This window comes from Meles meles, chromosome 16, assembly GCF_922984935.1.
Source record: "Meles meles chromosome 16, mMelMel3.1 paternal haplotype, whole genome shotgun sequence".
Lineage (NCBI taxonomy): Eukaryota > Metazoa > Chordata > Mammalia > Carnivora > Mustelidae > Meles > Meles meles.
In genome coordinates this window covers 65,259,557-65,282,243 of record NC_060081.1, presented here as the reverse complement: position 1 = coordinate 65,282,243, position 22,687 = coordinate 65,259,557, and the positions used below count along the sequence as shown (strand labels likewise).

At 48.1% G+C, this 22,687-nt stretch overlaps 1 protein-coding gene and 1 non-coding gene across 14 annotated transcripts in view; one reads left to right on the top strand and one right to left on the bottom strand.

Annotated features, from left to right (window-relative positions):
- PTPRT (protein tyrosine phosphatase receptor type T) overlaps positions 1 to 22,687 on the top strand; it is a 1,093,025-nt gene that overhangs the window by 989,782 nt on the left and 80,556 nt on the right. For all 13 annotated transcript variants that reach the window (XM_045981319.1, XM_045981314.1, XM_045981318.1 and 10 more), the window contains one exon: positions 17,383 to 17,470. In XM_045981319.1, the coding sequence (XP_045837275.1) occupies positions 17,383 to 17,470 (88 nt within the window). The remainder of the gene's footprint in view (positions 1 to 17,382; positions 17,471 to 22,687) is intronic.
- LOC123927347 lies at positions 9,673 to 9,810 on the bottom strand. The gene has a single exon (XR_006815431.1). It is a non-coding gene; the product is annotated as a small nucleolar RNA SNORA43 (small nucleolar RNA).

Sequence of the window (22,687 nt, the reverse complement as noted above, 5' to 3'; positions counted from 1 at the left end):
GAATCACTTCATTCCTACCTTCCTGCCATAGGAAGGCATAATGGCTCAAACCCCATCCACCTGTTTAGGAAAAAAAAAAAAAAGCCAGTGATTTCTGGGAGACCTGCTTGCTCATAGGGCACCTCTGGCCTTGTTATCTTGCTTCTGCTGTGTTCTCAACACCCATCCCACACACACACACCCCCCACCAAGTCAGTATCACCTCTGGTGTCTGCTGTCTTCCCTCTCTGTACCTTCTCCTCATCCCTGCTCATCCCTTTCCTCCCTCCCCAGAGCATCGCTAATGCAAAGGGCTTTGTGAGTAGCACTTGTTACTGAGGCTTGGGGAATAAGAGAAGGTTTGCAGCAAAGTTCAGGAAATGCTTAAAAAGAAGTCCTCCTGAGGTTCTGGTCTCCTGACACAATGTCTGTCCAGTCCCTTCGAAAAGTCCTTTGTGGTGTCCTCAAATTTTCCTTTTTTTTTTTTTCCTTTCTTCTTCATCCCAGCAGCCTGGAAAAGAATTCCTACACTCCCCTCACTATTATGCAGAACAACTCAGCTTTCTCTGTCTCCCTCCTTTTGTTTGAGACCTGGCCCATTAGGCCTCACCTTTTGCAAAGAATGAAATAAAATAGGAGGAAAAACTCATTAAGATGTTTTCCTGAACTAAAGCGGACCTCATGCCCCCTGGAGGAATTTTGCAAGCCTCCTCCTGAAGCCAGCTCTGAAAACAAGCCTTTCTTTCTTTGATTCTCCTTTTCCTCCCTCTCTCTAACTCTCCTCCTTCCTTCCCAAAATATCTTTCCAGCATCTACTGTACGCCAGGCTCTGAGTTATATGTACTAGTTTTTTGTGGGTGGGTTTTTTTTTTTTTTTTCACATGCAGCATGTGCCCCAAATATGCTTGCTTGAGTTACACTGTGTGCAGTGGGAACGCATTGACTCAGACTCTACACATTTGGAATTCTTGATAATGCAGGCTAAGTTTATCTCTCAGACTATATTCCGAGAAAGAGCTTACCAAGCAGTATTTCACAAGCTGTGTGAGGTCATGAAATTGTGCTAAACTGGGGGTCCAGACAGCCAGATTCCAACCAATAAACTGTGTGATATTAGCATATCATTTTGCTACCTGCGTTTTAAGATTCTTTATTAGTTGAATGGAGAGTTTGGATAAGGTGATTTCTAAGGGGCCTGTCTGGTCCTAAAACTTTATGAGCATATAAAACACGGTGGCAGGGGGCATATTTGACACATTTATGAGAACAAAAACGTTTATGTCAATGGGTGTGAGTAATGACCAGCTCAAGAGAATGTATGTTTAATTTCAAATATGGTCCAAGTTAAAGAGCCCTTCTCATAGGCTCCGTCTACAAATTTCTGGAACAGAATTGGGATAATAGTTGGAGGAGATGATCTCATCACCTTCCATCCCTGGGCCATATTTCCTAGGGGTTTTGTTGAATAGTGCCAGCCCCTGAAAGTGTTACACACATGTGCTTCTGCACACCTACGGAGATCTGCCTGGCCAGTGAATGTCAGGAGAAAGTGTGCTGTTGGCAAGGCGACATGTCTTAGTATCACGGTGGTTCAGTAAGTCATTAGTCCTACTATTTCATTTGTTTTAAGGTTTGCATAGTGTTAAAGGAGACAGATGACTTATCAGAAAGGGGAACAAATAGTCAAAGACCAAGAAACACTATTCTAGAACCTGCGTTCTAACATTTGAAAACAAAAATACAAATACATTTGACTCCTTTAGTGCATTTATTTCCAGAATAATATCTTTTTTTGTGAGTATCCATCCCTGTGTGATAGGATTTGGGTTGATCTTTAAAATTTATTTTTGTGCCTTTTTGCATTTTCCAAACTTTCTGCATGGAAACGGTCTACTTTTATAGTGAGAGAGAAAACAGTGCCTGTTGTTCTATCGTTTAGTCCCCAAACGGAAACATCGCTAACTAGACTAACCTTGCATTCATTCAATCTGTTCAGATTATATTAATCAGTTAACTGGGATGTTTAGCTTCTAGTTAACACATTTCCTGATTAACTGGAGATTAATTGAGAAGCATTACTTTATGGAAAGCTTTCCATGGTGTGCCTGTCCCCTTTCCTAGACTCTAGCTGGATATTGCTTTGATCCTCAAAACTCCCGTGATGTCTGGAATCTACGTCATGGGTATATGAGTCACAGGTCTGCTTGAAGACTGCTCTGTTGTAGATATAAGCTTCCTCGGCCTCCAATTATACTGTCAAACCAACATGCTATGGGCTTTTTCTTGCCTGTCTTTCCTGCTCGGTTTTTTTTTTGTTGTTGTTTGTTTGTTTTGTTTTTCCATACAAGTGAGGGGGTTTGACAAGTTACCAAGCAAGTTGACCTCTCAGGGGCACCTGGCTGGCTCAGTCAGTTAAGTGTCTGACTCTTTTTTTTTTTTTTTAATTTTATTTATTTGACAGACAGAGATCACAAGTAGGCAGAGAAGCAGGCAGAGAGAGAGAGGAGGAAGCAGGCTTCCCACGGAGCAGAGAGCCTGATGCGGGACTCGATCCCAGGACCCTGGGGTCATGACCTGAGCTGAAGGCAGAGGCTTTAACCCACTGAGCCACCCAGGTGCCCAAGTGTCTGACTCTTGATTTCTGCTCAGGTCATGCTTTTAGGGGTTATGGGATCGAGCCCCACATGGGGCTCTGTGCTCAGTGGGGAGTCTGGTCAAAATTCTCTCTCTCCCTCTGCCCCTCCTCCCACTCATGCTCACTCATGCACTCTCTCTGTCTCTCAAATAAGTAAATCTTAAAAAAAAAAAAATAAGGTGTCTGAAACCTTGACAGGGAAGGCTCTAGGGCTAGGGCTGAAATCATCAGAGAGTGTCTTTACTTTCATATCTAGTGATCAGTAGGATTGCTGGCTGGAACAAGCCTGGGCTTCCTCACAGCATGGTAACCTCAGAATGTTGGACTTTTTACATGGTAGCTCATAGCTTCAAAGGTGAGCCTCTTAGTGACCAAAGTAGAAAGTACATCATCCCTTGTGACCTAGATTTGGAGATCATAAAGAATCACTACCACCTCATTGTATTGGTCATAAGCAAGTAATAATGGCCTCTATTCTAGGGAAGTGGAATTAGACTCCTCTTGTTGGACAGAGAGGAAGTTGCAGAACAGGAGGTATTAGCAAATATAATCTTTGGATGATACAGCCTCCCACACATACCATGGAAAAAGAAAGAGTAGAGCAAAGAAGGGAGATGGTATATTCCAGGGACAGAAAGTAAATGGGGTTCCAATATTAAATAGGGTAGAAAGGTCATCCTTAATTAAAAGATAAGCTTTGAGCAGAGACATGGAGGAAGAAATCTAGAGGAAGGAAGTTCCAGATCAGCACAGTACAAGGAAGCCAAGGGTAGACTAATAGACGTAAGTAGAGTAATAGAAGATGATATTGCAGAAATAAAGGGGAATCTGATCATGTAGTGCCTTATAAGCCTTTGCAAGGACTTTGGTTTTTACTCTGAATGACATGGAAAGCTACTGCAGAAATTTGAGAAGACAAATAACCATCTGACATTATTTTGAAATACTCCTCCTAGCTACTGTGTTGAGAAGAGACATAGGAAGGCAACAGTAAAATCAGGGAGACCAGTCACGAGGCCATGGCAGTAACCCAGGTGAGAGACAAAGGTGAAGCAGTGGAGGTGGTGAGAAATGGTTGGATTCTGGATATATCTTGTAGATAGAACCAACAGGATTTCCTAATACATTGGCATGGCGTGTGAAAGACAGAGATGAACCAAGAGTGTCTCCAGGGCTGTTATCTGAGCCACTGGAAGGATGGGGGTGTCACTAATGAAGATGGGGAAGCCACAGAGAGAAGAGACTTGGGGCCAATGGAACAACTGGGAGTTCAATTTTGAGCTGAGTTTGAGATGTCTATTAGACCTGATAGTGGAGATGAATAGTAGGTGCTTGGATATATATTAGTCTGGAATTTGGGAAAGAAGCCTGAGTAGGGGAGAAAACTTCAGGACTTACTGTCCTATAGATAACATGGAAGCCATAAGACTGTTCAAAGTCAGGAAGCAAGTGAGCACTGACAGAGATAACAATCAAGGACTGAGTCTTGTGGAATTTCAGCTCAATGTGTAAGTACTATCCATAGACTAGACATTGTACTAGGGTCTAGGAACTGGGAAGAGATAGAGCCCTTGCCTTCTGGGAGAATTTGAGCCTATTCTTAGACACAGGCATATAAGCTGGTCACTTTAATATCTTGGCAAAATGTCACAGTAGAGTGCCATGGGAACCCTTGGGTGGTGGCATGCATTCAGTCTAGCCTGTGGATGGGTGGCCATTGGCTTTCCAGAAGACATAAAGCCTAAACCAAAGCTTGAGAAATAGAAATAGTCAGATGAAAACAAGGAAGGGTGTTCTGGACAGAGGGACTAGACCAGGTTTGGTGTGGAGATATGCATGGCATGTTGAGTAATGAGAACCAGAAGAAGCAGAAGCAGTTTGGTACACAAACTATGTTTGGTACATGAAGCTTGGAGGGAGATAGGGCTGGAATTGTCAGAAGGAGTGGGCTGGAATAGGGAAGCAATGGGACATTTGTCAGGCCAAGGAGTTTGGATTCTATTCTAGGGGTCATGCAGAACCATGGAAGAAGCAACATTTTTTTTTTAAGTTGAATTAGCCTTTTAAATATAATTGTTTGGCATAGATCAGAGCAGGGAGACCAGGGGCAGGTAGGCGGGTAGGCGGCTGGGACACTAATTGAAGGAAAAGATGGAATTGCTCAAACCAGGAGACTGGGCCCAGAGCCCAGACAAGCCCACACACATTTTCTCATGTAGAGACATAAAATCAGCTCGTGCTCTTTGGCGTGTAAACTTGAGTCTCTCAATATATATATTTTAAGTTCAATGACTTGAATTCACGTAGGAATCGTTCTGAGTGTATAGTCAAAATGCCCAGATTTAAGTCCTGTCTCTTTCGTTAAGTATCTGGGTGACCTTAGGCTGTCATTCTCCTTTCTTGGCCTCTATTTCCATATTTATGTAATGAGGGAAAAGGGATTGGTCCAAGTGATCTAGAAAATGTTTATGTCCCACAAATTTTGTGAGCCTAGGTAAGAACTAATTTTCTAGGCCAGCTGGATCTCCCTCCTATTGCTAGTCCTACTGGACCCCTTTCTGGGGCTACTCCCCTCCCCGCCATAGTTATATCTCAAGTCCTAGCAACCATGACTGACCAGGGGCCCTCAGTTTCCAGGAACTCAAGGAGACCTAAGGCACATTAACTGCACCTCCCATACAAATATGAGGTCTGGAGGTTTTCAGTCTTGGCCACACATTAGAATCACGTAGGGAAATTTTAAAAATGCCAATACCCAGGTTGTTCTTCAGACCAATTAAATCAGAATTCCCGGAGGTGGGATCCAAAGATCTGTATTTTCCAAGCTCTCCTGGTAACTATAATGCACTTTCAAGATTAAGGGACACTGGTCTAAGGTGACCATGGAGTCCCCAGTGCATGCCCTGCCTGTGCCCCCAGACCCATCACCTGCTCTACTTATTGCTGGTCACATCTGATGCCAGGGGATATGTGATAGCCCCTCCCAGAGGCAATGGAACCCATCCACATTGAAGCTAAGAGGCCTCCGTCCCTGATCTTGGGCTGCAGCCTCTTCCCTCCTCCCTGTCCTGTTTTTCCCAGCCCAGATTCTCCCACCTTCCCCAGTTACAAAACAAAAAACCCTAGCCTGCCAGCAAATGCTAGGAGATGTTGGCTGGAGAGAGGGGCTGTCTGTGAGCCGGGTAAGTGCAGGCATCATCACGGTCAGAAGAGTAGTAGGCTCAGAGAAGATGCAAAACAACAGGAAGTAGTGACTTTGCCATGGGAAGCATTTGAATCCCAGTCCAATCCAGGCAGTCTGTCATTGTAATGAATGATAAGCCCAATAAGGGCGGCCAGAAGGTATCTGGTTATTACAGCCCCATTAAGACTATTTAAGGCAACAAGGAACAGCTGTGAGGAATAGGACACAGCCCTAACAGAGAGCAAACATTTGTTCATTCTCCAGCTCTGGATGGACATGCCTCACGCATGGCTTCTGGGGAACAAAGCCAGTGTTGACGTGTTTCTCCTCGTCATCTGTGGGTGATAGTGGCAGGCAGCCTTGGCATGGGGCGTCACCATGGAGATTAATGCTTCGGCACAACCCAGGGCCCCCTTCTCTGCTCAAAGCCACCTGAGCAGAAGCAAAGTAGACCTTCTGCTTCTCCCACAACGTTTTCTCTTGGTTGATAAAATTAGTCATAGAGCATCCCGCAGGCAGTGACTCCAAAGAGATTCTGGTCCCTCTCCTTAATTTTCAAATGAGGGTGATTCTGGGGAGGGACCTGGGGAATTAGCAGCAGGTGCCTCAGCCACAAAAGGAAATATCATAGCTGGTCTCCAACTCTGGGAACTCCTAGTGACCAAAATAGGAAAACATGGACTCCACCTGCTCATTTCACTCCACTCCCTGTGTCTTAAAATAAGGAGAAAATGGGATCTTTCCAGAGGGTGGCCCAAAGACATCAGTAAACCATGTGGGTTTGGACTTGAGAGATTTTCTTGCAGAAAAAAACTCATGTAGGAGAGACTTAACTCAGTGCTTTCTTTTGAGCTTATTTTTATTTTCTACTTATAATTCTCTTTGTAACCGAACAAACAGTATATTCTGCATTTGATATGAGAGGACTCCGTAACCAAGTGAGTAATTTTCAGATGGTAGCAGAGAAAAATCCCTTGACCAAGAGTCAAGACTTGGTTTTTGATCTGTTCCTGACATGCTGGGGGGTCTTGGCCAAGACTGTTCTATCCATGGGTCCCCACCTCACCTCCTGTGAAATATTTGACTGCAGAGCATGGACTCCTGCAGTATGCTTCTATTTCATGTGGCCAGAAACACTCACTGAGTGCCTACTGTATACCTTGCACTGTTGGGAGCCCCAGAGATAGTTAGAAAGCTCAACAAAGGAAATGAAGTCCCTACTTGAAAGGAAGATCATGGTCTTACTACATCTTGTACTTAGATAACAAACCCCAGTTAAAATGTTTTATAGCAGGTGAGTAAGGCCAGCCCAGGATCAAGGGGCGGGGGGCGGGAGGAGGCTGGTCGGGCTGGTGTTCACTTTTGCTTCTTGTCAGTCATTACTTCCAAGATCAGTCAGAATCTTCACAAAAGATGAGACACTGAGGTGAAGAAAAGTAGGAGGCTGGGTGGAGGACAAGCAAGAGTGCAGGGGTTTGGAAACATGAAAGAACTGAAATGTTGCAAACCAGTTCTTGGAAGAGACACAAAGATGCCCGCCCATGAAAAGGGAAATAAAAATGAAACCAGCTGGGAGATAAAGAGGAATTTTACACCTCTTGCCCAGTTTTCCTGGACGAAATTAACAAGGCCAGTAGTCCTGGCTTGTAATAGCCCTCCCTTCACTCTGGCTGACTTCGTTTCAAGAAAGAGTTGTTAGCCCAGAGACAGCCACCCAGAAGCTCATGCACAAAGACGGAGATAGTGTGTGGAGGGGACCATAAGTCAGTAGCCTAGAGTGGGATGCAGGGATCCCCCAGATCATGGGTTCAGAGCTGGGAGGAAAAGAGGTACCCTCGTGTGAACTTCCCCAGGAGACAATTGGCTTCATGAGGGCAGGGGCACATTCTCGCTCCTCTCTCTTCTACCAACCATCTGCAAAATATATATGAATACTAAATATCAACTTCATTGAATTACAGTGTGCTGGCAAAAGGCTTTGTGATTAAGAATAGTTCTATCCAGGGGGGAAAAAAAGGGCAGTATTTCTTTTTTTTTTTTTTTTTTTTAAGATTTTATTTATTTACTTGAGAGAGAGTGAGAAACCATAAGCTAGGAGAGGCAGAGGGAGAAACAGACTGCCCCCTTTTTTTAGGTTTTATTTATTTCCTTGAGGGAGAGGAAAAGGCAGTATTTCTTAAAGACACCAACGCAGAATGACTCCCACATCTCTGGGCTGTCTGTGTAGGGACACCGAGTATTTGCCTTAAAATTTAAGTTGACTCTTCCCCAGAAATCTTCTGTTCCCATTTACCTTACTCCTAAGACAATGGTTCTCAAACTGTGACATGTGTTGGAATCACCTGGAGAGTCAGGAAAGAACATTAAGATGCAGGCTCGTTGAAGGGCCCAGTCCTCTGCATTTGACCAAATTCCCTAAGAAATTTGAATGACTACCAAAATTTGAGAACCATGGACCTAAAATTTCTTTTTTTTTTTTTTAAAGATTTTATTTATTTATTTGACAGAGAGACATCACAGGTAGGCAGAGAGGCAGGCAGAGAGAGAGGAGGAAGCAGGCTCCCCGCGGAGCTGAGAGCCTGATGCGGGGCTTGATCCCAGGACCCTGAGATCATGACCTGAGCCGAAGGCAGCGGCTTAATCCACTGAGCCACCCAGGTGCCCCCTAAAATTTCTTTTTAAAAGAAACCTTAAGCTTTTAACGGGGGAGCTTTTTAAATGGTGCTCTGGGACTCTACACATATACACGCACTCAACTCTTCTGCCTTGATCAGAGCTCCTGTCACAGACAAATACCCCCATCATGCTGCCATCTGATTTTCTACTCGGCTTCCCCGGCAGAACTCATAAATTACTGTCTATTTAGTGACATGGTCGCAATAATATTTGCTCTCCTGATGCCACTCTGAGTAGATGTCATTAGTTATCCTCTCCTGCCTTCCCCATCCACATTTATAATCCCTAAGGCATGGGCTTTTCAGCAGAAAGAGACATTGTTGCAAGCTTGGACCCTGCCGGGCCAGCCGGGCCTCCAGGAACTCACGCAGTTCCTTAGGGTGAAAGAGCAAAATGTGCACGTGTCTCAAGATACTTGTTCATAATATATACAGAACTGCCTACCAAATAGATGATGCTGCCTTAGATGTGCCGCTCTTGCACTATGCACAACCAGTACAGCCATCCATGGCGGCCCTTCCCATCTACCAGCCAGCAGCGGACTTCAGTAAATATCAGGGTTTACTGAACTCATAGACCTCCATGGAGACCAGACCTTGAGCCTTCAACACTTCACAAAACTTTCTCACTCTTTGAATACTCCATCTTACCTGTTCCTAGGGTGAATGATTTGTCCTGCTTTGTCCAGGATGGTCCCAGTTTTAAAACGAAATCCTACAACCCTGGGAAGCCCTTTGGTCCAAGGCAAACCAGGATGGATGTTGCAAAGAGCCCCCATCTTTGGTCTTATGACAGTAAATTGGATGTTTGTGACGAAAGGGAGGCAGAGAGTGAGTTCCAGAAATAAGCCACAGATGTCTTTAAGCACATCCTTAGGCAAGACAGGGAAGGGAGAGACTCCAAACACCTCTGCACCCGACACGGTGTGAGCAACCCACCATGGTTGCTTCGGGTAGTCACGAATCATCACCAAACTCCATGAGGTGTATGTGCTTTTCATTGTTTTAAATTTACATGCCATCAAACCCACTGGGGGGTGGGGCAGAGATGCACAGTTCCCTAAGTTTTAACAAATGCATAGAGTCACATAAACACCCAGATGCATAAGAGTTCCGAGGGCAGCAAATTCCCCTCCCCGCCCCACAGAGTCAAACCCTTCCCCCACCCCTAACCTGAAGGGCATATCTTTTTCATTTTAGCGCCTTAGGCTATAAACCATTCTTCGTGCTCACTAATCTGAGTGCTGAGCACAGAAACAGCCACTTCCTCTTTGCCTCCGTGTCCCAGGCGGAGCAGAGCAGCTGAATCTGTAGCACAGGCAGGTCCCCACTGCACCCCCGCGCCCCCCACCCCCAGCCTGCAGGCCAGGCTTAGAAATGTGGCAGGGCTGGGAAGGGCAATTATTGACTTAATGTTCAGAAAAGTTCATGGAGACCAGGAGGGACAAAATATTCCCTCTAGTCTGTCTGCCCTTTGCAAAGCCCTGCCTTTTCCCTGACTCATTAGGCACTGCTGGTGGGCAAGAGGCATTCTTGACAAAAATGAAGGAAGGACCCAGGGGAAAGGGTGCCTCCTGGTGGAGACCCTCCGGAGTATGCCAGAGAATGCCCTGGTGGGCAGGCCTGCGGGGAAGTCCTGGCAGGCTGGACAGCTCATGGAGAAAGTAGGCCATCCGCTGTGCCCCGAGGCAGCAGCCAGGAAGTGCCTGGTCAGCATCCTCTGGGCCTGGTTTTACTGCACCCCAGGGCATAGCCTACCCAATTATCTCCAAGGATACAGTCAAACCATATGAGGGGCATCATCACTGGCAGAATCTGCCAAGGATAGGCGGTGCACAGGGAGATGAAATGACAAGACACTCCCAGCCTTGGGTGGCAGCTGAGTTGCTCTTGGGAGCTCTGTGTTCTGACATTTCACTATTTGGGCACAACGGAAAGAGGCTTAGGTACAAAGAAGAGTGTGCAACGAAGGATGGCCAGCTTCAGAAAGGACCCTCCTATCTCAGGAGAGAAAGCCAACAGGTTGAAGGAACCAGCCAGACATCAGGGGCAGTTTCTGGTTAGAGCAGGGAACTAAAGTAGTAAGTGGGGAAACTGAGGTAGTTTCCATAGTCCTGTGGACTGATTCAGCACAGCAGGGCCTGCAAAACCCATGACCCCCACCGGGGTCTCTCTAGGTACGTGGAGTGTCTGGCTTACAGAGCTCCGTGGCTGGGAGCGAAGCTGGATGGGTGAGCGGGTGTGTGGCAGTCACAGGGGTAGGAGGCACCAGATCTGAATTTGACCCTCAAGTCTGTGAAGCCTGGCAGCAGGGATGAAGGGAGGGCTCATGAGACAAGAGCTCCGAGCCACTTACCACACTGCTGGGACTGGCTCAGCCTCCTCATCTGGAAACATGTCCGAAGCATGTTCACTGATGTAGAATAAAACTCGTATCTGTGGGGGTGGTTCACCGACCACCATTGCACGCCAGTCCCTCCCTGCCCACATTCTGCGTCACTTGCTTGCTCTTATTCTCTCGACCCCGGAGAGCAATCCCCCTTCCAGCTCCAGAACACACCAAGCTCATTCCATGTCAGGGTCTTTGCACTTACTCTTCCCTCAGCTCTAGAATGTTCTTCCCCCTGCTTTTGCCATCACTGGCTTCTGCTCATCGTTTACTGTTCAGCCCCAGTGTGCTAACAAAAGACACGTAGGAACACTCCTGGTGTTGAGCAAGCCAGGTTTCAATCCTGCAGGACGTCTCAGTAACAGGGCATGAGAAACGGCTCCGAGGCTGCGGGCCGTGTTGGGGGATACGGGGCTTTGTTCGGATTGGGCATTGTGAGGCAGTGGTAAGACTGGGGACCTTAAGAAATCCTAGCTCTAAGAAGAGGACTCTGGACAGAGTCTAAAGCTGTGAATGGCAGAGGAGTAGCCGTCTCTCCTACGACCCAGGATAGGTGGAACTTTGGTCATACTTTTTTTTTTGGCTTGGACAATATTCACACTGTGTCTGTGTTTAGTTAGGACCACACCATGGTCATGTTTATGCCTTGCCCCATCCTGGCCTCAGAGTAGCCTCGTCCGATGTTGGCACTCTTGCTCAAGAGTAAGACACCAGGGTCTGGCTGTGAGTGCCTGGCCAGCTGCTGGACGTCAGGGGCTGCTGCTTTCCTTCTCAAATGTCACCTTTTCAAAAATGTCCTATGCAGGCCATTCTATCTGAAGCTGTCGCTTGCTCCTAGGCACTGTCTACACTGGCACCTTGTGTATTGCCATGAACGCACTGGGATACACTGGTTTATAAACAGTAATTATCTTGTCTGTTCGTTTATTGTCTGCACCTTCCCACAACTAAAACTAAGTTCCTTAGATCCTGGGTGCCACGTCCGTTGCTGTTATTTCTAGGACCTAAGAATGGCGTGTAGCACCCAGATGGTTGCTGTGGAACAGAGGGAGAGAAGGACGGAGGAGGGGAGGGGAGGGAAGATGGATCCACTCAACTCGTATGCTCAGGCAAGTCATTTCCTGTTTCTAGACCTCACTTTGCCGATCTCTAAAGTGAGGCAATGGTTTTCTCGGAAGATGCTTCCAGGTCTGACTTTCGAGGATTCTGTGAACACCACAGCTCAGACCTCCAGGGATGAGGACATCCCCAAATGTGTCCTCTAGGACATCCCCAAATGATTGCCTTGGAAAAAGCAACACTGTTGAAGAGAAGGAAACATTTCCACACTCAGAGAAGAGTGTAAAAATAGAGCTCGCACTCTCGGGAGAAGAGAATGAGAAGAGGAAAGCAGAGATTGATAATGGATGATTATAACGAGATGGCAATTTTGGCTTGAAAAGAATGTGATTAGCTCCTAATGACCGCCGCCATTCCCTAGTCAATCTACTGTAACTAGCCACTAATGTAAAAATAATGGCCCTCGGCTGGCTCACTTTGAAGATGGAGATGAGTCTCCCTTTCGTACTTTTACCCCTTCATATTTTTTTTTTCCTTCAAGAGATTATCCCCTATTACGTTGCAGCTCCCTAAAAAGGGAAATGGACATATGATCAAAGTCTGCCAGATAGGGGGTCATTACTGCTCACTCCTAGGTGGGTCTGTTAGGCCTCGCCTCCTCTACCTTGGTCAACAGCATCGTGGCCCCCAGGCTCGCCCCTCCTCCCCCAGTCCCACTGAGGGACTCAGAGAGCCTCCCAGGGCTGTGTCAGGGGCCCGTGTGGTTTCCCAGAGAAAGACCACTTATCACAGCTGCTTTGCTCAGCTTAAGATTTTTCTAAGGATATCGGCATGTGGGTGCATCCTGAAGGTTATGGCCTGGATGTTGAGATGATTCCCAAATTGTGCCATTTAAGGACTCCGAGGGTGGACAGGGATCTTCATCAAATCTTTGCAGTGTCACGGCACAGAGGTGTATGTTAATTCTGTGGGTCCCCCGTGGCCTAGGGCAAAGGCAAAGTACGTGGAGGCAGAGGAAACAAAATACTGTCCAAACTGTCTGTAAGTGAGACAGGAAGCATTATGAGGTAGTGAGCTCTCTGTCACTGAGGGTATCCAAGTAGCAGATGCTACAGATCAGCCTGCCCACTGTCTGGAAGGTCACCGTGGAAGAGAACACAACCAGATAGTTTTCAAGGTCACTGACACTTCTGAGATTAAAGAGATGCACAGAAGCTACCTCACCCACTGATGTTTTCAACCATCTGTCCACTCCATTCATTTATTCCAAAGGGGATTCAGGTAGATATGAAATACAGGCAGTGTTGGGCTCTAGAGATAGAGACATGAATAAGAAGCTGCCCTTTTCCTAGAGTAGCCCATCATTAGGTTGGGAGACAGGACTTCCAAATAATTAGATGTAAAGGAGTCCATCTAATAATAGAAGTGACCCACTACCTGGGGAGGAAGCGGAGTGCTGGGAGGAGTAGTTGGGATGGAGATTTCACAAAACAGAAGATGCTTGAAATGGGTTTTAAAGGGTATGTAGGAGCTTTCCAGGCAGACTCAGGTGGAAGAGAATTTCAGGCAGAGGGAACAGCATATATAAAATCATTCTCGGAAGTCTGGAACACCTGAACTGGTCTGTGGCCTTGCATTTGGTTCCCTATCTTTGGAATATTAACATAAGAGCAAGAAATGAGGCTGGAAGGGCATGCAGGGTGAAGTCATTAGGGACCTTGTATTGAAGACTTTGGGATTTATCCTGAAGATAATGGCAAGGGGAGTAACTGGGTCCTATTCACATTTTAGAAAGATCTCTCTGATTACAGTACAGAATGGATTGGAGGGGACAAGACCAAAGCAAGAGAAACCAGTGAGGAGACTCGTGGGAAAGTGTTTCTCCAGGTAAATTCATTATTTGCAAGAAGGGTGGCTGTGCATTAGAACCACCAAGGGAGTTTAAACACTGGGGACAGCCTGTGTCCCATCCCCAGAGAGTCCGATGAAATTTAATAGGGCTGTGGCTTTGGGAGTTTTAAAGCTTCCCCAGATGATTCTAATGTACAGCCATAACAAAACCTTCAGCGAACCATAACATGAGCCCTAGCACATAGTAGGTACTCGACAGATTTTTTTCCCCCAAAAAATAATTATGAAAATACTTGGAGTGTCCTATTCATGGCTTCATACTGCTTTGGTTGGTTGGATATAATGAAAGTTGGCTTTTATCACACAGGGTTTCAGGTAGAAAAACCAACCCCAGAGAACCCGCTTAAATGTTGAGAAGTCCAGTGTTGCCGGTGAGACAGTCATGGCCCACCACCGCGGAGAGCCAGGAAGAGATGGGCCCAGCAGGTGGTCTGAAACAGCAGAGCTACCGGGCTGGGGCAGGAGGCTGAGGCCCCAGAGCTAGAATCTTTGAGTTCTAAGAGTTACGCGCAAAAGCAAGAACCACTTGCGGTCTAGAGATGCCCTACGCCAATGGCGAGGGGGACGCAAGGTGATGGTCATTTGTAATAAAGAGGAAGGGAGGAGGACAAGGACGAGGAGAAAAAGGGGAGACAGGCCCTCTGTAAAGTGAGCACCTTTCTCTCTCCGTGACACTTTTGTCACACTCATATTTCGGGCAGAGATTGGTGCCCAGAGCCTAGCACCTGCTTCACTTCTCCTCTGGGATGCTTAAGGGTTTGTGACACACAGAGAATAAAATTCTGTTCTATTCATAGCTGGGAAGACACTCTAGTACCCGGGTCTGAAGCCCTGGGGAAGGCGAACTTGGGAGAACACAGCTTAGCCAGGCAGCCTAGGCAAGGACCTCCCACCCCATCTCCTTTCCATCTAGAATGGCGAGGTAGCAAAATGAGCACTGGTTCTACCTTCCCAGCCACTGCAGAGCTGAGGATCCCAGTCATGCTTCTAGAAAAAAGGTCAACAAAGGACAGCCACAGGCTAAATCCCACCCAACACATGTTTTCGTAAATTAAGTTTCATCAGATCATACCCAGCTTTGTCTGTGACTGCGTTCCCTCTGCAACCACAGACCGTGAGTGGAGGCGGCACAGAGTACTTGGCCTGCACAGCCCAGGCTGCTGACCCGTTACAGGAAGTTTGCCAACATCTTCTCTAGAAGACCCACCGAGGTTGGCTTAACACACGGGAGACTGGAAGCAAGAAAGGGGGTACTGTGAATGAGCTGGGCTTTTCCTAGGCAGTGGTCCTGCATGCCCACTGATGGGTGGCATTTCTGACCATTCGGCTGATGGACTTGTTGAGGCTGAACCTAGTAAGGGATGGATGGACAAAGGCAAGGCCAGTGTAATGAGATGAGAGGATGTTGGTGTCCCCCGCACTGCAGACAGGGGTGTTAGACTGAAGGAATCGCAGATCCAGCCTCAGAAGCAGTGCCCAGCCCGCGAGCAGGGTGCTCGGCCCACGCCGCAGGCTGCGGGTGGAAACAGGAATCAGAACGTGACCAGGCCTTCATGCTTCTGCAGCTTCCCTACCGCTGTTCCTGCTCCCTTAAACGCCCGCGTCCTTTTCTGGGACATAAGCGACTATCTCCTCCCTTGTGTTGCCACCACACTTGGCTCCTAACTCTCTCAATCATTCAGCGTGGTTGTTGACTTGTCTGTCTCCTCTTGGATTGATGACTCCCAGCCCTTCCCTTAGCTCTGACTGGGAACGTCTGTGTCCAGCCTCCCACTCAGCATCTCAGCTCAGTGCCGACTAGTCGTCTCAAATGTACTCCCGCCACTGCAGCTCTTACTGTGGGGAACAGGCCGAGAAGCACACGGCCTCAGCAAGTGCCAGGCACCGTTCTAAGCACTTGATGTGCCCAGAACACAACGTGTAGTTCCTGCCTCCCCGGTCTCTCTCTCCCCGTGTACTTCCTCCATCTCCTCAAATGCAGCAGCTCTCCACTCACTTCTTCAAGCCGACAGTCCAGGAATCGGCCTTCATCCCTCTTTCCTTCATGGTCCACACCTACAGCAGATGGGCTGGCCTGCTCGTGTCCTCTCTGCACTCGTCTTCCCACGCATGCTCACCCAGTGCCCACTGCCTGGAAGCACCTCTGGCTTGTTGCCCAAGGACTTTTCTAGAGAATATGCACAGCTTACCCACAGACAACGGCAGAAGTGCCGAGGGATTTCCTAAGAGTTGTTCTCAGCCCGTGGTACATGAGAATTGGTCGGTAAATACCCCCAACCTGCAATGGGCCTGTGAGATTAAAGCCTGGATGTGCACTGTGGTGACTTGCTTCCTAGGGTACCATGTACTGACTGACTTCCTTCCCGTGATCGTATCATTGCCCCCATTTTCTACCCGTGCTCCTTAGGTTTGCCTCCCAAAGAAGTTCTCCTGTTCGAATCTTTGTTTCCAAGTCTGCTTCTGAGGGAACTAAAATCTGCAATATTCAACTGAGCATCCTGAAAATAACCACTTCTCAGTACATCTACTGCCACCGTCCCAGTAAAGGGTCCACGGTAGCCTCATCTCTTACCTGGACCATGGCAACAACTTCCTAACTGATCTCCCTGCTTCCTCCCCAGGCGTCCTAGAACCTGTAACCCCTATATGAGCCAGGAGGTACTTTGTAAAACATGAATCAGATCAGCTAACTGCACTGCTCAGAACCCTCCCAAGGCTTTCCGTCTCACTTAGAATAATATCCCACTCATTACCAGTGACCACAATACCTTTTATAGTCTGAGCTGCCCCAGCCCATGCAGATGCCCCCATCACCGCTCTCCCTGCCTTACCCTTGGATACAGTCATTTGGTTACCATTTTAGTACCTACTGTTCCCTCTGCCTGGAAAGCACATCCTGCTTTTGGCACAACTGGCTTTTTCGCATGATTAAGGAGTTTGGTATTGCATGGAGCACTGGGTGTGGTGCATAAACAATGAATTTTGGAAAACTGAAAAAAAATAAAGTTAAATTAAAAAGAAAAAAAGGAGTCAGGTTAACTGTTCCCTTCTCAGAGAAGCCCTCCTGGACTGTATAATCTGAAGAAACTCATCCTCTCTTCTCCCTGCTTAAATTTTCTTCGTAGCACTTTCCCCAGTCTGAAATTACATATGTCTGCCCCCTCATTTGTGGTATCGTCCGATTGACTAGAAGCTCAAAAGGAACTTTGTCTATTTCTCTGTATCCCAAGTACCTACAACAGTGCCAAGTACATGTTAGGGATTCAATAAATACCTGCTGAATGGTTGCATTAATGAGCAAATGACTCCCCTACTGGGCCACGTTTGGGCTCTTGACACACAGAAGGCATCGATGACATTTGGGTCAATGAACGAGTGGATAAGTTCATGATGGGGCCAAGTCCACATTCTCCCCAGACCACGTCCAAGAACACGGAGCCCTTTGTACTGAGTGACCATCCCAGTGGATCCGTTTTCCCTCCCGGCTCATCCACACATGGAGAAAACCCCTATCTCGGGCCATTCTAACCACTCTGTCCTTCCTTTCTAGGCTTTACCAGAGGGGCAGACAGCTTCGTGGGACACAGCCAAAGAGGATGAAAACCGCAATAAGAATCGATACGGAAACATCATATCCTGTAAGAGCCCTAAGGGCCTGGGGAGTGGCCAACTCAGGGCCCAGAGGAGTCCAGGGCTACTCTGGTCACACTAGGGTCAGGGTTTATGGGTTCTGCTGGCCCCCACTAGGGGCAGGTTCATGACTTCTGCCAGTCCCTACTGTGAGAGGGGCAGATGCTGTAAGGTGAGTGCCTTGACCAGAACACGCCCTGTGTGGCAGAGGCCTGCATTGGCCAAGACACTTGGTGGCCCCGAGCCTGCAGGAGGAAAGCATGTTTTGTGCAGAGGTCAGGGAGGCACGCAAGGTCATTGCTTTTTGCTTGACAGTGAGCTTTAATATTCCTGTAATCACCTGTGATACATGGTTTGACGAAGGCTGTGATGCAGAGTGGTTAGAACCCTGTGGAGTCAGACTTCCTGGGCTTCTATCCCAGCTCTGGGGCCCTCGGCAAGTTACCTGACCTCTCGAAGCTTCGGTTTCTTCCCTTTAAAATGTTACAAACAATAAAGACAGGGTCATTTTAAAAAGGTAGGTTAACCTTTGCACAGTGCTTGGCACCATTACTTTTAGCCATAGAGTTAGTTTTTTGTAGTCCCTAAAGATCAGAACAGATAAATAATTCCACCTTCTTTGAACCAGATATCACTGAATACCGATCAGGTGACATGAAATCAACCAGGTTGGTGGGGGGGATGGGCGTGATCAGGTGTCCCTTTTGGAAAGATCACTAGGGTAGCTGATTGGGAGGATGGATTCGATTGGGAGAGCCTGGAGACAGAGGGACAGGAGGCTACTGCAGTGGTCCCAGCAAGGGACAGTGAAGCCTGAATAAGGACGGTGCCAACACACAACATTGTGTGTGACTGTGCATAATATTCAGTGCTAGACAGTGAGACAGGGAGAGAGGCACAGGTCACACGGTATTATCACTGCAAATACGGTATGTACAGCCTTCAAAGCAGCATAAATACAGAGAGGACAAAGTTACTTCATGCAAAATGTTGAACCTATAGCCTGATTGAAACAAGAGTTGGCAACAGCCTTTGTCTGCCATGGTATATTCAACCTGGACCTTTTGATATCTCACCGATTGTGTGCCTTGCATCTCTGGTCTCAGCTCTCAGGATTACCCCGTCTAGCCAACAACAGAGGGGGAAAAAAAGACCTTGAATAACAAATTATTTCTAGCACAGTTCAATGTTTTGTTTTGTTTAACTGTCTAGACATTGCCTAAGAAAAAAACTTGGAGGAAGAAAGCATAAGATACAGGCAGCTTGCAAAGGAAGAAAGAGGCAGAAGTTTTAGCTTAGCTGTTTCCTGTGCTGATTTAGGAATGGGCTATGAATGGTAGAACTAATCAGAAAACATTTATAATTTGTCTCTTGGAAGATAGTAATGCAGGCAGAAAGATTTCTTGCAAGTGAAGCATTGGAAAAGAGATGCTCGAACAATCAGGAAGTGTGTTTTTAAGACCCACAATGTGTGGGCCTCTGCTGACCCAGGCCTTGTGCTGGGCCCTCCGACTCTCTCCCACGGAGTTCCCGTGCTGGCCACAGGTAGCAGCTCACTCTGACCATCCTCTGCTCGGGCACCATGTGTACCATGCCCTAAAATTATGGACTGTGAGACCTTAGGTGATCACGCCAAACCTTAGTCATCTCTCTGTAAACTGGGTACAAGGAGGTCTTCCTCCTGGGGTGTTGTGCAGATAAGAAAAGATAAAGACTAGAGCACCGTGAGGAGCCCTGGCCTCCCTGAGAGACAAGAATATCCAGCCTGGGCCAGGCATCCACACAAAAGCCCATGGGGTCTAAGGATGAAAAGACACACCAAGCTCTGTCTTCCAGACTTCCCTGCCCATCCTTGGTCCCCAGCACCTTCGCCCGAGCCCTTGTTAGCTCTCACCTGGACTCCATCCAGCCTTTTTCCTACAGCTGCACATCTAATCAGACCCCCAACTTCCACTTATCTATCTCTGACACAAGCCAGGGGGACATCGTCAAAATGGGAAATGGATCATGTCGTTTTCCTATGGAAAACCCTTCAAACAGCTTTCCTGCATTTCTAAACACTCCTTATGCAAAGGCCCTTAGACACCTCTCCAACTCCTGTTTCCTAATGTGTCCTCTCCATCCTGGTTTCGTCAGTGAACCCACACTGATCTTCATTCAGTCCCTTGAGCTTTCTGTGCTCCTTCATGCCACAGGGCCTTTGCACACTCTGTGTCCTCTATAAAAGCGCCCTTCCCACCTCACTTTGCTCTGCTAAGTTCTACTTATTCTCCAGATCCTTCTCAGTCATCGCCTCCTCAGGGAATTCTTCTGGCCCTTCAAATTTGGTCAAAACCCCATTATTTACTCCTTGGGGATGACACATGTCTTCTCTTTAACCCTCCTCATCATTGTGATTTGAGAGGCATTTGGATGACTATCTGCTGACTGCCTGTTTTCCTCACTGGAATAGATGCTCTTTGACAGCATTCAGATGACTGTACTTCTGTGTCCCCAAACCTGGCGTATGGCTGGGGCTCAGCAAATAGGAACTTAATGTTGGAAAGCAGACTCTGTACAAGACCCCAGAGAACTTTAGCCATGGACCACTCCCTTCTGGCTTCTCAAATAAAATAGAGAATATTCGGGAAGAATGGAGGGAGGTAAGCGGGATGGCAGAGGGCACAATGATATGCAGGAGGAAGAAGTGACTGAGCCCAAGTCGGGGCAGATAGATAGGACACAGGACGGGGCGGGAAGAGAACCATCCTGTCCCCTGCAGAAGCTGCAGCTCGGAAGGTGGGATTCCAAGTAGCAAGGAAAAACAATGATGGGGATTGAACTCCATCCCTGGGGGTGCAGGAGACACTGTCCGCTCTCCTCCCACCCACGCCCCACGGCCGCCCCCCACACCGGTGTAGAGGAACACCAGCAGATCATCTGGCGTCCTCAGCCAGAACTAGGCTGAGCGAGCGAGACACCCAGCAGGCAGTGTTCAAGGAGATGCCATGCTTGGGGGAGCGACCCCGAGAGCAAGCGCCTCACTGAGGGCTGTGCCCTGGGTGCCTCACTTGCTTCCCCCTCAGGCTACCCTGACTGCTTCTCTTCACCTGAGGACCTGCTTTGAAACTGGGGCAAGACACTCCATGGAAAAGGCCGTCTCTCTCTGGCTGGTGAAATAGCCCAGCTCCTTCCCATCCCACGGAGGGTGTGTTCTTCACCTTTTCCAGAATTCCCACACGGCCTGGACTGCCGTTGTCCACCACAGGAACGGGCTTGAAACACCCCTCTTGGGGGCTGCCTTCTCAGGACTGCCTTCCCATCCCCGCTTCCTGCCGGTGCCCCTGCTCCCGCATAAACCACATGCGCTGGGGTCCTCCTCCCGCATCTCCTTCTGGGGAAACCTGGAGATGGCAGAGGGAATTCAAACACCTAACGATACCACCTCAACGGGCCCGAACAATCCTTCTCATGGACGGATCAGTAATTCTCCAGGACACTGCGGCCTGAGTCAGTCTGCACTCCCTACAGAAGGAGACAGGATCAGGCAACCGGTGCATTCAAAAACCCTGGAAGATGTACAGAGGAACCGAGCAAAGAAAGAGTCCTGGAATTGAAACAAGAAAGGGGAAAGAGAGACAGCCCCAAGGAATGGAAAGTGTTCCTGTCCTTGTATGTGTCCCTCCCAAAGGCGAAGTCTGCCGTGGCTTGATAAATAGAAATATTTTTGGCAGGAGAAGAAAACCGGGTGTGATTAGCATCTTAAGGAACCCAGAGCTCTGGGAGGCTGGAGTGGAGGACAAAGGCCCAGGCCAGGAGGACAGAGAAGATTAAAGGGGAAGAGGAGGAGGGAGAGCACTGCCTGCAAATGAAACAATGAAAGAGAAACCTTGGTTAAATCAGCCCTTTCTTCCAAATGAGGCTGTTTAGAATTTGGTAGCAGAGACAATGGGGTTTCCAGCGGTGGGATGACAAGGCAATGAAAGGGAAGGAAGTGAACGGAGATCCAGAACAAAGAGTTCTTTGCTTCCAAGCAGTTCTGGGGCAGAGACTGTGGACAAGGGGAAATTTCAAGACCACCCCCCCACCCCAGCGTTCCCACGTGTCTGTGCTTCTGGAAGGGGTTTCCTGGGCTGGTGGGAAGAAGTTGCAGGGAGAAGTGTCGGCAGAGGCTACAGATTTCATCAGTTCTGTCGGGGTCCTCGCAGGCAACAGATGGGACCCTCAAGGGGACGGCCGTGAAGAGAATTGAATCAAGTGATTTTTGTATAAAGGGGTGAGCTAGGTAGGTAGCGGGAGATGACAAGGAATAGTGCAGCCCTTGAGGCTAAATACTCAGAGGAGAAGCTACCAGGACCCCCAGAAAGACGACCTCACCGGAGGTGTGGCCTTCAGAGGCATTGCAGCGAACCCACAGTGACCCCAGCAAACAGAACTGAGGGAGTAAGCACGTTGGTCATGTTCTCTCTTTCTCCAGCTTGTGCAGGTGGTTTCCATTGGTCAAACCCAACCCAAAGCCAGAGGACGGGGGAATCCGCAGACCTCGTCCACTGGGCCCAGGTGTACTGGAATACCGGACATGGGCTCAGGCAGAGTCAGGTTCTAGTCTCAGTTCCGCCCTTGACCGGGCGCATGACCTTCGGCAAGGTCACTTCTTCTCTGTGACCCTCGGTTTCTCCTCTCTCAGTGCACAGAGGGCACATTAAGATGAAAGACGGCTGAATCCAAATCCAGCATAGCGACTTTTAAACCCAGCTGAGACTTAGTCCAGCCTCTTTGAGTTCACAGGCAAGGAGTGATGGGCCAGAGATGTTGGAGTCCCCAGCCCAGGTCACACAGTGGGTCTGTAGGGTGGCCATGCCCAGCGCTCCTGGCTTGTGCTGCCAGGGTGCCACATGACCCTGGCAAGGAATTCTTCTTCATCAAAACACAACATGCGGGGCGCCTGGGTGGTTCAGTGGGTTAAAGCCTCTGCCTTCAGCTCGGGTCATGATCCCAGGGTCCTGGGATCGAGCCCCGCATTGGGCTCTCTGCTCTGCAGGGAGCCTGCTTCCTCCTCTCTCTCTGCCTGCCTTTCTGCCTACTTGTGATCTCTCTCTGCCAAATAAATAAATAAAATCTTAAAAAAAAAAAAAGACTCATCATGCTCTTGGGGGAGAACGTGCTTAGGGCTCCGACCTCAGACCAAATGGCCGACTGGGAGGAGTTCTTCACAGAGGCCCTTCTCACTTTGAGGGAGGAACTTG